The sequence below is a fragment of the Maniola hyperantus genome, chromosome 6, assembly GCF_902806685.2.
Source record: "Maniola hyperantus chromosome 6, iAphHyp1.2, whole genome shotgun sequence".
NCBI lineage: Eukaryota > Metazoa > Arthropoda > Insecta > Lepidoptera > Nymphalidae > Maniola > Maniola hyperantus.
In genome coordinates this window covers 8,192,500-8,206,674 of record NC_048541.1, presented here as the reverse complement: position 1 = coordinate 8,206,674, position 14,175 = coordinate 8,192,500, and the positions used below count along the sequence as shown (strand labels likewise).

General features: G+C 37.6%; 1 protein-coding gene across 10 annotated transcripts in view; it reads left to right on the top strand.

Annotated features, from left to right (window-relative positions):
* Positions 1-451: 451 nt before the first annotated feature.
* Rab3-GEF (Rab3 GDP-GTP exchange factor) overlaps positions 452-14,175 on the top strand; it is a 43,783-nt gene continuing 30,059 nt past the window's right edge. For 5 of the 10 annotated variants that reach the window (XM_069498983.1, XM_069498988.1, XM_069498986.1 and 2 more), the window contains exons 1-11: positions 454-625; positions 4,289-4,502; positions 4,846-5,026; positions 5,974-6,115; positions 6,632-6,764; positions 6,958-7,115; positions 8,006-8,256; positions 8,864-9,116; positions 9,407-9,533; positions 10,272-10,304; positions 13,979-14,070. In XM_069498983.1, the coding sequence (XP_069355084.1) occupies positions 4,401-4,502; positions 4,846-5,026; positions 5,974-6,115; positions 6,632-6,764; positions 6,958-7,115; positions 8,006-8,256; positions 8,864-9,116; positions 9,407-9,533; positions 10,272-10,304; positions 13,979-14,070 (1,472 nt within the window). In that variant the 5' untranslated portion in view covers positions 454-625; positions 4,289-4,400. Of the gene's footprint in view, positions 626-4,288; positions 4,503-4,845; positions 5,027-5,973; positions 6,116-6,631; positions 6,765-6,957; positions 7,116-8,005; positions 8,257-8,863; positions 9,117-9,406; positions 9,534-10,271; positions 10,305-13,978; positions 14,071-14,175 lie in introns of all 10 variants that reach the window. The other 5 variants (XM_069498990.1, XM_069498989.1, XM_069498985.1 and 2 more) reach the window with 3 other exon arrangements.

Genomic DNA, 14,175 nt, shown 5'->3' with positions numbered 1-14,175 from the left:
CACGGACGAAGTCGCGGGGATAAGCTAGTCAACAATTAAAAAAAAATACAAAAATATGGCTGTTCGGTTTTAAAACTTTTCGTGTAGGGCAGAAAAAATATGATTGATGAATAATATCATTTTCTTATGAACATGGGTTACACTAAGCTAACACAACCGTCTTTTCTGATTGAGTAGAGGCTGCTTTAAAATGAAGGTCTCAAAGATAGGCAACTGTGTGCTTAGTACGAGATTCACTCAGAGCGCTGGCTGTAGATATATTATGGGCAAACTTGATCATTAAAACAAGGTAGGTCCATTTTATTTTAACTTAACGATGAAGTATTTCAACTCTCGAATTTTATTGACGTAGCAAAATCTTGTACTAAGCCTACTGATAGTGTGAAGGGCGCGAGAGGCGCGCGGCGGGCGACGACGGGCGGGCGGCTTTATCGAACGTGGGCGGTTGGCGCATGGCACATTGTCTCTACTCGCCTCCGACCTCCGTAGTGCGCTCCCGCGATGAGCACTACGCTACGCGGCATCTAGCACTCTAATAATTTAATACTCGAAATTACACATTTGCGTGCGGCGGAAGGATAATGTAGAAAATAGTGCGACTCGTCACCCTCGACGTAAACTAAAGGTAAGCTCTCGGTTTCTTGACATAAAACTGATACATGTAAATACCATGGTAATATAGGTAAGTACGTCACTCACGTTTCTTGTACCTATAACGTTAATGACGTAACTTATTTTAAATCATATCCATTGTTACTTAAATTTGTTCGCGTAGGTAAATAAGTATAGGTATGTTTATTTTACAATAGGATCAAAATGTTAAAACAATGGGTAGGTACCTACTTAATACCTACACTCAGGCTACATTTTTTGCGTAAATTATTAACCTACCTAAGCAAGGTGCATACTATAAAAATGTATTAATTCTTTTAAAGTTTTAACAGTTCAACTAAGAATAAGGTATAGGCGCCTAATTCAATCACATGCAAGATACGTTTGCGAAGTGGTTGTCACAATGTGACCTTGAAAATTTTGATCTTGAACTAATTTAAATCAACCTAGGTACCTATACAGGTAACCGGTAGATACCTCCAAAAGATAACTTTTACAGAGTTTTGTAATTATAGTGTGTGAATCAGTTTTTAACTTGTTTTTTGGAAATATTTTTTTAGACTATTGGACAAGTAGGTACTATGTTATGCTTATGACTTATGTTACATTAAAGTTGACCCGTTTCATCGATTTCGGCAAGATGCCAGACTACTAGACTAGACGCTAGACGAAAGACATGACATCTATCAATACCTTAGTATAATATTTTATAGCATAGTTCCCAGCCCAGCTTTTTGTAGGATGTCTGTTGTCTAAAAGGTCAAAAATGAATATTAATTGCTTAGTTCTAATTTTAATATCTTTAGGTAAATAGGTAATGGAAAGTTTGTCATGTTTGATTTTGAGATACGATACTCTGTAGTCTGTAGGTACTCAATTATGATTGAATTTCATTTCAATTAATGAAAATGAAATTCAATCATTATTCAATCATAATTCATATATTTTTCATAGGTTTGGGTATGGCTTACCCATTTTCTTACCACCGCTTTTTGAGAAATATTTTAGTATCGAGGCTTTATCGAAACTGCCAACTTTTTTGTAAATATTAAGTCCTGACCTATTTAGGTTTTACTATTCTTCTATATGTACAGCATTGTCTTGTATCTATCATCACGGTTAAGACAGCTTTTTTTCTAAAGGACGACTGCCCTCTGCTCAGTTGTTTTTTCACGCTGGAAATGGTTATTTATTACTCAGCCTTCTTTTGACAAAATTATAAAATTATAAAAACATATAGCACGATCAACCCAAAAGTCTTCTAAGCATCTGTGAAAACGCTTTTTAAAATCGGTTCAGTATTTCCACATATTACCCCATACCTAAGAAAATCAATCATTTTTAGAGTTCCATTCCCGAAGGGTGCCAATTGCCAATGGGACCCTATTCCTAAGCCTCCGCTGTCCATCCGTCCGTCCGCCCGTCCGTCTGTCTGTCGACGGGCTGTATTTCATGAACCGTAATAGGTAGAGTTAAAACTTTCACAGAATATGTATTTCTATTGCCGCTATAACAATAAATAAATAAAATTTCAAAATGGCTGCCATAAAAATTAAAAAAAAATTAAGTGCTATTTGTACTACAGAACCCTTCGTGTGCGAGCCCGACTCGCACTTGACTGGTTTTTAACTTATAATATTACTGTTAACTGACGATGTAGAGTAGATTAGATAGACAAGTGAGTTAAAAAAACGATCAGCTCACTGCCAGAGTGCTGCTCCGTCAGTTATCAGTTCTTATCAGTGTAACGGTAGGTATGATCGCAATGCTGGTGCAATTTGCAAGTGGAGCGAAATTTACATGTTATTACGGTTGTAGTTGTAGGCACACCACCAGCAGGGACGTCACTTGCGTACTGTTGGCATATTAGGAATTAGCATATATTTTATGCGTGTCAGGGTTTCGATAGTAATGGAAGGATCATCTTGCTGTCCGCTTGTCTGTCGGTCTGTCGTAACAAAATGTTGATTATGGAACTGGTAGAGTTCCGGAGTTCTATTCTAAGTCTTTAAAAATATTTTAATTATACTGTTCATAATAATTAATGGAAATGTCCGCTACTGATAATTGAAAAAAGTTAGACTTTTATAATTAATTTTTAAAGAAACAAAATCTGTGTTTTTTTCTGTCAAACAAAACGATCATTTACTCAAAAATGGTCTTTTATCACCCTAAAGTATAACATTTGACCTCCTTGACAACCTATACTGGGATCATGATGTTTTGACAGGCATCCTGTAGGCACATACGTATAACGTCGGTAGTACCTACTCGCAGTGATTGCCTACCCAGTACCTCTTTGTCCCTCTCTTGTTAGGTAGGTAGTGTTCCAAACTTTTTGCCATCCACCTACGCTTTCTCTGCTATCTGCAAAATAAATACACTTGAACGAATGTCGCTTTTCCAAGCTACGAGTATATTTTGTATACATAGGCCTTCGTTCGCTCATCCACCCACAAGAATGACGCAATTAGACGACTAAACTGACGTCGACAATAATAGTCAAAGACATGATCGTCATCCTGTAACAAATCTCACTTTAATACAAACTTCAGTTGGTGTACCTACCTAAAATCGACTTATAGGAACGGAAAAAGGGATTAGGAATACGTTTGCATAGTCATCAATCCTAATCCATACTAATATTATAAATGCGAAAGTCTGTCTGTCTGTCTGCTAGCCCTTTATGGCCCATCAGTTCAGCCGATTTTGACGAAATTTGGTACAGATAGCTTGCATCGCGGGGAAGACATAGACATAGACTAATTTTTATCCCGGAAAATCAAAGAGTTCCCACGGGACTTTTAAAAACCTAAATCCACTTGGAAGAAGTCGCGGGCATCATCTAGTATCTAATAAGTATCTACCGTCAAAGCTGTAGGTATAGGAAATTATTAGATTTTTTCTAAATCTATTAGTAGTCCACAGCTTATGTGGTTACATTACGAAAGTTTAAATCAAATGAGCGGTCGTAGTTGCAGACAATCATAGCTATCTATTTTTTATGGATCCGAACCTATAAATTTTTTATTTAGATTTTTAAATTCAATAACAGTTCTCTCATCAGCTTAAAACGCAAACACCATCGGTTGCGCTCATTTTATAGCTCCATGAAAGCTTTTATCTATCTAGATATGAAGAGTTGTTACAGTTTATACAGTCCATAAACGATGTATACAGTCCATAAACTGTGTATAAGGCTTTGTGGCGGGAAGCCCGGCTTCATAAACAGGCTGCAATTAGGTCATTCCAGTAAATAGGTCAAGGGTAGACGAACATTACGAGTATATATAGATATACCTACTTACGAAGTACTTAGTTTGCCTAATGCATGTCGGAACCAGTTCAGCCAATGAACACTATTTATTCAATATTGTGCATTGGCTGGAAATTCGTATACATAATATATAGCCTAGCCTATGTTACTTCTGGATAAATTAGCTTTCTAATGGTGAAAGAATTATTAAAATTGGTCCAGAGTTTAGAGTTTATCGATAACAAACAAGTCTTTCCTTCCTTTATAATTAGTAGGTATAGATAATATTTTGTAACTACTAACTAAACATTTCTAGAGGTAGGTATATCTACTTACTCCTTTATCTGAGGTAAATATTATGTAGCCTGGATTGTATGTAGGTATTTTGTTATTTTTATTACAGAACTAAGTTTGTTTCAGGAATATAAGAAAAGTGATAATTATGACAAGCAATATTAGTATAAAATATAATGGTTACAAGGAAACTCATGTATAGAAATTCAAGTGACGTAACGTTGTGCATATCAAAAGTATGGACGTTCAGAAACAACATTTATGTCCACGGTTGGTGGATTATCTAACTATTGTTGGGGCTAAGCCCTACACCTCGGGGAAAGGGTTGGCGCCGGTACAGGTAAATATAACACTTTACTCAGTGTGTTACTCTGGTTTTTAGAGTTCCGTACCTCAAAAGGAAAAAATGAACCCTTATAGGATCACTTCGTTGTCTGTCGTATCTGTCAAGACCCGTAAAGGGAACTAAAACTTTTATCGTTATAACCGTTGATTTTAAAATCATGAAGGCAATGATAGCAATGTCAAGGGGAAAAATTCGAAAACCGTGAATTTGTGGTTAAACCACAAAATAAAATAAACAGTGTTATATCATGTACGATCGTGCGGAACTCTTCATGCGCAAGTCTGACTCGCACTTGACTGGTTTTTTTAAACTTTTATCTAAAAATTGTTTTATTTAGGCACCGGAATTGCTAAGACGTTATCCTCTCACGAACCACGATGACTTCCCGCTGCCACTGGACATGGTGTACTTCTGCCAGCCCGAGGGCTGCGTGTCCGTGGGCCCGCGCAGACAGCTCGCGCACATCACCACGAGGGACACCACCTCGTTTGTTTTCACCCTCACCGACAAGGATTCAGGTTACTTTCCTTTTGTAATACGATCGACGACCTTCCTGGTGCTGTCTTAAGTTGGTATAGTTCTTTCAATTCACAAAGGCGAGTGAACTTTACTTGTGGTTACGTCGTGTACACAGACATTGCGTAAGTGCGTGCACGTCGGGCCAAGTAGTCGCGAGCAAGCGCTCGCAAACGCACACATTTACTGTACCTTACTTATACCGATACGACTTACACACAAGCATGACCCACTCGCCCTCGTGAAATGCAAGAACTATAGTATAGTTTCGTGTTGTCACTCAGTTCAGGGTCCTGGCTGAAAATCAGCACTGTACGCTTTTGTGTATCAAGGCACACAACATTATGTGGTTATCATATTATATGGGTCTCTGTTGCCTTAATAAAGAAATTATTTATTATTTATTGTTATGCTGATATATAATATGCTGAACTGGAACCTTTTCTCGGGTTGTGCCGCAATCACACAGTTTATTCCGGCGCTTCTTCTGCTTGAGGCATGTAGATTGCTCAAGTGGAGGAAATTGCCGGGATATTACAAGTATTTTAAAAGTGAAAACTTTAGGGGCGGTTTATTTTGGCATGGGTAAAAACTTCAAGGTTGCCTCACCGACATGCTAATGTTAAAAGTGCTTGGAGTGCCGATAGATGTACCTACAAACTAAACTAATATTTTAATGGTTTTAATGTAGAAATTATGACCTGGAGGAAACCTACATGCCTGAGAGTTCGCCATAATGTTCTCAAAATATGGTATGTGAAGTTTGCCAATCCACACTTGGCTAGCGAGGTAGACTATGGCCAAACTCTTCTCACTGTGAGAGGAGAGTGGAGACCTGTGCTCAATAGTGAGCCGGCGATGGTCATGATAATGATGATGATACAATTAGGTAGAATGCATAGTTAACGTTAATTATGAAAGTCACACTCACAGCCCTGTATAACATCAGGTAAAACGCGTTATGGGATCTGCATCAACTTTTACCGCGCAGTGGAGCGCGCGCCGCCGCCCGGCCCGCGCGAGCGCGGCGTGCTGCGGCGCGAGTCCTGGCGCAAGTCCATGGAGAGGAGCTCCGACTCCGCCTTCTCCAGGTGAACATTCACTACTACCGCTATTATTATATCATGTTAACCGCTTTAAGCTCCGTGACAACCCTGGACGCTTCTGCTCGTCATACACTGGGAAAACAGTTTAACATGTCCTGAACCAGTGTCCGCACTTGAGCGGCGCATAGGTTAGGTTAGTGCTCGAGTTCGAAGTTGATGCACAAATCACAACCTCGAACTAGTGTACGGGAGTGGTTCTACCGTATAATAGGAAAATCTTTTTTTGAGCGGGTATCATGCTGTGGGCGCCCAGCTGGTTCAACCGCTTATCTTGAAACTTTTATATTATAAGTATATAGTCTTCTGGGATTTAAACTTCGCTACTGTAATTCTGGCTTCATAATGGGTGATTCAGATTCTTAGTGCCAACTAGTAAGATTGTTGTGGGTTACTTTCCGCCTTAGATTCGTATCGCGTCAACATGTGGCGATCGCCACACTAGAATTATTCTCTCGTGTGGTGAAATGTAATGTGTAGACTAATGCGTAGCGAATGTTCCAGTGACTATAGGAGCAGCAACGTGGCGCCGAGCGACTCGGACTGCAGCGCGGCGCCGCGCCTGGCGCCCGCGCCGCCCGACTCCGAGAGCGGTGGCTCGCACTCGCCTAGTCCGCGCGCCACTAGAAAACGACAAGTAACTTACTTATTTTAATTTTTTAATTTACAGACTAGGCTTGGCTGCAATCAGACTTACTACCAAGTTATGATGCAGTCTTGCCCGTGATACACATTACAAATGCCAGTGAATGGTATGCTAGGTGCTGGTAAGCTGGCACGTCAGGTATTAGCACAAACTGACTAATGAAAAATCCATAATTTTGTTTCAGCGAGTGCGGAATCATTCCTTAACGTCCATATGCCTTTTATCACACCACCCTTTCTTCTCAACATTCCGAGAGTGCCTCTTTATCCTTAAAAAATTAATAGACGCCTGCAATGAGTCTTCCAGTCCAAGGCGCGTCGGAGCGTCCAGACAATCATTTAGGTGCGTAAAAACACATATTTCATGTTATACATCCATACAGGCTGTAATAAAACTGAGGAGCTGGCGAAAGAAACGGTGTGATTGCATGCACCAAGCAAAATTTAACAGGAAGAGCAAAATCTGAATGAAAAGAAACGTAATTGCCTCGTTTTGTTCAAAATCACGAACTTTGGACTCATTTTTAGCACAATTTTTGGTTCCTATTCATTATTCCGGATTGAAGAAAAAAAATTTTTTTAATCAGAAGTGTAATTCGTACCTACCTACTAAATTTTGTTCACCAACTCCTCAATTCTATTAAACAAAAGAAATAATCAAATAACTATAAAACTATATAAATATACGAGTAGTTTTAGCCGAGCTATCGCATCCTAATAACGCCCACGAATTGATATACTCAGAGAATGAGTAAAATTGTCAAGGTCGATGAGTGATTATTTCGAACAAAAATCACTTAATAATATTATGATGAATCAAATAGCGTTTTGATTATAAATGCAGTGTACGAAATTAAAGAGACAGGCTATAAAACCATAAAAAGACATCTAACACATAATATATATACCCGAAATTGTCCTTATAGTCTCAACATCACACAAGTTTTCACATTTATTATATTACTAGCTTATCCCCTCGACTACGTCCGCGTGGACCACACACATTTCAAACTCCTATTTTACCCCTTAGGGGTTGGATTTTCAAAAATCCTTTCTTAGCGGATGTCTACGTCATAATAGCTATCTAGTATCTACATGCCAAATTTCAGCCCGATCTGTCCAGTAGTTTGAGCTGTTGCGTTGATAAATCAGTAAGTCAGTCAGTCAGTCAATCAACTTTCCTTTTATATATATATGAGATTAGGATTATCAAAACCTCCTTATTCTCATCAGAGATACGGTATGGTCGGTGTTAACGGGCCAGGCGTACGACAACACGCCAACAATAGTAGTTCATGACGTAAAAGAGATCGAGACATGGATTCTCCGCCTGCTGTCGGCGCCCGTGCCCGTGCCTGGCAAGACGCGCCTGGAGCTCGAAGTACTATCGCCCACTGCTCATGCACCGCTAGTATTTGCGTTGCCAGATCACACCAGATTTACGCTCGTGGATTTCCCTTTACATTTACCTCTGGAACTACTTGGTAAGTTTTTATAATACAAAAACTGTAACTGACATTAAATTCGAGAGCGCCTCATAAATTTTATGACACATTACATCAGTCCACAAGTAATAAGTAAAATAAATAAAAAACCCCAAAAAAATTGTACCTAGTCATGACACTCGGCATGATGTGAGGCTTGTAACGATACCCCATACATTCAAATCTGTACAGGTATTTTGAAGTTATGGTGGAATAAAAAACTCACATACATACATGAACCCTAAAGATGGGCAGTCGTGTTAGAAGCAGGGGAATTCAATCCTATCCGTTCTATTTGCGACAAGTTTAAATTTCATTTATCAAACAGCTGACATTTGTTTTAATACCTTGAATATGAAATTATAATCATCAATAATACATTACAGTACCTACGCGGCAAAAAGTAATGTACTTATATCTACTTTTAGAAGGAGATAGCAAATTTGTAGAGCATTGTCTCCGTTCGATGAGACCGACAAAACGTCTTATAGGAGTGACAGAGATAAAGTTCTACAAAGCTGAAATGTCACTCTAATGGCCGACGTATATTACTCTCTGCCGCGTATTGTATGTACATATTTCTAACGGTAAATAAATTATATTTTAGGAGTAGACACGTGCTTGAAAGTTCTAACACTGATCATGTTAGAAAACAAGGTGGTAGTACAGTCACGCGACTACAATGCCCTGTCGATGTCGGTAATGGCACTCGTGTCGATGCTGTACCCGCTCGAGTACATGTTCCCCGCCATACCGCTGCTGCCTAGCTGTATGAACTGCGCCGAACAACTCCTCCTGGCACCCACTCCATTCCTCATCGGGATCCCGGCTACTTTTCTCACATACAAAAAGAACTTCAGGTATAGTTTCAATAGTTATTTTAGTTACTTAATTTAATTCTCTATTTTATATTATTATATTCTTTTTTGTCGTCAAATATACCTTGGGTCTGACTGGTAAGAGTCATTTTGGCTGAGCATAGCTTGCAAGTTAGTTAACTTTAACAACCAATAAGGCATGCCTTGTCAGGTGGTGTTTACTACATTGATTTAACAAACCTTAGATGCACCATCAACATATTATAAAAACGACACGGTCAAACTGTTTTTATTTAGAAATTGTAAACAGTTTTGTCCTATATTATTTGCAGGTTTCCAGACGACATTTGGCTCGTAGATTTGGATGCAACGAAACTTACGTGTCCTACTGGTACCGACCACGAGTTACCGCCTCTGCCAGAACCGGAGAGCTCAGTCCTGAGAAACCATTTGAAACAGGTAGGTATAGCAAAAATGTTTGCAAATTTGGGATTTAATTTTATTGTCATCACCTATTTTACTTCTAATGCACGCGACTCGTGCGCAATCTTATCTTTCAGTGTTGCTAACTGTGGCAGGTGTTTTTAATTTATCACATAAACACATCTTTTTACACGATCATTTATTAGATCTATCTAATTTCGTAACAAACGTTAAGTGTGTGTTCTTTCTGCAATACATATATTCATGATATGTATGTTTTATTTAGGCAGTATTTTATACTTCAAAATGTAGAACGTTCAAATAGTAAGTAAGTTCAAAAAGTATCGTAAAAATAAAAAAAATGGGAGCAGTGGGGATTGCCGGCAGGAGTGAAAACTAAAAACTATGAAATAATAGTGTTTTTTTTAGATTTTCAAATTAACTTTAGTATCAATAATTAAAATTTCATAATTTGTAAATTAAAACCGTTACCATTGGTGTTGTTTTTACATCTATTGGCACTCCGAACACTATTAACATAACAGAAGCATGTCGGTGATGCGACCTTGAAATTTTTACTAGTATCGCCCAATGCGCCTAAAATTGAAGTTTTCACTCTAAATAATTATAATTGATTTTGAAGAATAAAACCTTGCCTACTCTAGTCACTTGGATGTCTTATCCACATTCACACTAAAGTCTGTTACCTTACTGTCCTAAATCTACAAATTTCCATTTCACTAACATTCTACTCACTTTTTCCTACTTCGCTAGGCTATGCAAGTCATGGGAACCGCCGGAACTGGTGTAAATATATAATATTCCTTTTACGTTGCACAATTTGACTATTTAATCACAAATTTTGAATAGTTTTGTGCCAGCATTAAAAAAAACATGTGCCAACCTTTTAGAAATCACACAAAAACAGTTGAAATTTCTTTTGAATACTCGATAACGCAGTAAACCCAATTCGTCCCAAATCAGATACATATACTTACATAGTTCATTTAATCTCTAAGAGGGGGCATATAAAATAAAAACTTGACTGAAATGATTGTAAGGAGCATCATCTAATAGATATACACACGAAATATAATCATGTAAATACCATTACGAAATAAAATATATTTTTTAAGATCATAAATCCATACGTACTTATATCATAAATGCGAAAGTATGTTTGTCTGTCTTTTATCTTTTCACGACCCATCCTTTAACCAATTTTGACGAAATTTGGTAAAGAGATAGCTTGCACCCCGGAGATGGGCATAGGGTACGTTTTATCCCGGAAAATAAATTTTAAAAACTACGGGAATTTTAAAAACCTTGGCTTGACTTGGCTTTTTTATCCCAAAAATTGAAAATCAAAGTGTTCCCACGAGACTTATAAAAAATCTAAATGAACGCGGACGAAGTCGCAGGGATAATCAAGTCTATACAAATTATTTGCATATAATATTACACAGTTTCAGTCATGGTTTTATTTGCAACATTTAGCATGTATATTTTGTGGATGTGCAAAAATATTTATTTATGCGATGCCATGACAGCTAAAACCCACGGAGCCAAGTGTTTCGATAACATTTTATCGGATAAATAACCTAGAAAATAAACTGATATGCAGCATGAATATAACCATGGATAAAATTTTAATATAATATATATAGCATGCAAAAAATATTATGAACTCCCATAACAATTTTTTTGTTCATTTATTTTTATATATATCATAAAAGCAAGAAACATTATATATCGACCTTTAGAATGAGATTTCGGCTTTGTAGAGCATTGTCTCTGTCACTTTTTTATTATTATTATTCAGATACAAGTTAGCCCTTGACTGCAATCTCACCTGGTGGTAAGTGACGATGCAGTCTAAGATGGAAGCGGGCTAACCTGGAAGGGGTATGGCAGTTTTTAATAAACCCATGCCCCTTTGGTTTCTACACGGCATCGTACCGGAACGCTAAATCGCTTGGCGGCACGGCTTTGCCGGTAGGGTGGTAACTAGTCACGGCCGAAGCCTCCCACCAGACCAGACCAGAAATTTAGAAATTATAAAATTCCAAATCCCTGCCAGGAATCGAACCCGGGACCTCCCACTAATAAGACCACAGCGCTTACCACTGCGCCAGGGAGGTCGTCGTCGTCACTCATACCTATATGACGTTTTGTCGGTCTCAACGACAATGACAACGCTCTACGAAACTGTTATAGCTCTTTCTGAAGGTCGATATACAATATTTCCTGCCGAGTGCTGTAAGTATATTTTGTTTGTTGCGTATCTATCGGTTGTTTGTATCGGAAACGATGGTGTAACGACCTGACTATAATAATTTTACCAAAAAGCTTATGTTTTGATTTTGTGTGCATACTGCATTTAAACATACCTAAACATCTACAATTGATTTGGACGTAAGAATAAGTAGTTATTAAGCCAGACAGCTAGGAATAAAAAATATTTAACTTAATAAGCATTTGTGGCTATTAAATAACGAGATTGACGCTGTTAAACATATTATTTTCTTATATCAACCTTTCATACATATATGACCTTTAATATTATACACCCCCCATTTATCCCAGAACGCTCGATGTGAATCTTCTATTGTTTGAAATTGTGCTGGAAGTCTTCTTCTGTCAGCTCCTTCAGGATGCGTGTTGCTTTCTATTTCACCGCTTCAACGGACTCAAATCTTGATCTTTTTAATGCAAATTACACCTCAGGAAACAGATAGTAATCGCACAACGCTAGATCTAGGGAATAAAGCGGATAGTCTAACACTCTGGGATGCTTTACTCGGCTAGAAACCTCGTGACGGACAATACGGAATGAACCGGTGCATTGTCTTGGTGGAGTACCTGTTGTTAAGATTGTTATGTACTGTACACTTTCTTTATGTATCAATTCCTATAGTTTCAGCATTCGCATGAACACTTACCGATGTCAGATCGAACCAGATTACCGTTTTTTAGGGTTCAGTACCTCAAAAGAAAAAAAAGGAACCCTTATCACTTCGTTGTCTTTCCGTCTGTCTGAACGCGTCTGTCAAGAAAACCTGTAGGGTGATTCCCGTTGACCTAATATCATGAAATTTGGCAGGTAGGTAGGTCTTATAAAACAAGTAAAGGAAAAAATCCGAAAACCATTTTGTTGTTACATCTAAAAAAATTAAAACGTGTTCATGATTAAATAATTAGCATTTTCAATTTTCAAAATAAGATCACTAAATCAAGTAGGTATCATATGAAAGGGCTTTACGTGTACATTCTAAAACAGATTTTTATTATTTTTTATGCCTAATAGTTTTTGATTTATCGTGCAATCGAAAAAAGAAATCCGAGTACGGAACCCTCGAGTGCGCGAGTCTGACTCGCACTTGGCCGGTTTTTCGATATTGTAGTGTCTTTGACGTGGAAGGTGTGAATAATTTTCTACATCTTCTCGGCCATCTTAAAAACGCTTGAAACACTCAAAAACACATGCACATGATAAACATTCATTGCCATATATACTTATTTCAATGAATTATAATTTATAAGTTGCATTAGCGGTATTTCAAAGGTTCATCTGAAATATGATCTTAACATTTTTCCAGCGAAACAAAAAACGACTCTTATGTGAACGAACTCGAAGGCTACGACGATACAGGTTTGTTTACTGAAGCAAGAAGTGCTGCATTCGAATTCGAAAGAGAGATTCACATTGAACAGCTGTCGGCCGCTGGCGTTTGGGCTTTGGGGCATTCCTTCTTCTTCTTTAGGAGCGGGTCTCGTTATTTAATAGCCATATGTACCAACCAACCAAATTTTTGATTACAACACAAATACATGACACACTGAATTGACAAAGTTGAAGAGCCTTCAAAATTGGCCTAAATTAAATATAGTCCGTACGAAATTATCACGATAAAAGTTAAATTTATTATTATGTATATTTTAAAATATTTATAAGATTTTTTTTTTTAAATAAGTCTAATTATTTGTTACCTTACTACAAAACTTACTTACTTACTTACTTACTTACTTGTTGTTTTACAAAAGGAGTAAAATTTGAAATTTAGGCTACATTTACAAATATTACAAATTATGTTGAAACTTTAAGTAGGTAGTATTTAGAGGAATGTATGTAGTACCTTAAGTTTCTAATAAATAATATTTGCCAGTATTTGAGACGGTAAAGTTTACAAATAGTACAAGTACGCGCCAGTAGTGATTCGCTCTAAAGTATTACATATTTACATATGAAATTACTCAGTCAAACTAAAAACTCGAAGTTGGTTCACTTGATATAAAAAAAACGGCCAAGTGCAAGCCAGACTCACGCAAGCCGACGAAGTTGAAGGTTCCCTTTTTACGACTTCCATTTGGAATCCTAAAAAGATCTCTCCATTACCTTACTGAGTAATTTCAAGTGTAAAGTGTAAAGTATGTAGTGAAGAAAACAGTATTGATATAATATTTATGTACTTTTTAACCAGGCCCTAAACAGCCTAACCACCAATTCAGCTGAGCAGGCGAAGGCGCCCCTAATGCCTTCAAGAAGAGACAGTGTTGGAGGAGCGACTCTTAAGTAAGATAAATCAAATATTGAATTTTTTATATGCGATCACGTTAATTTAGTTTTTTAAAATCCTAAATGGAATTCCTTGTTTTCCGCATTAAAAAGTGTTGTATG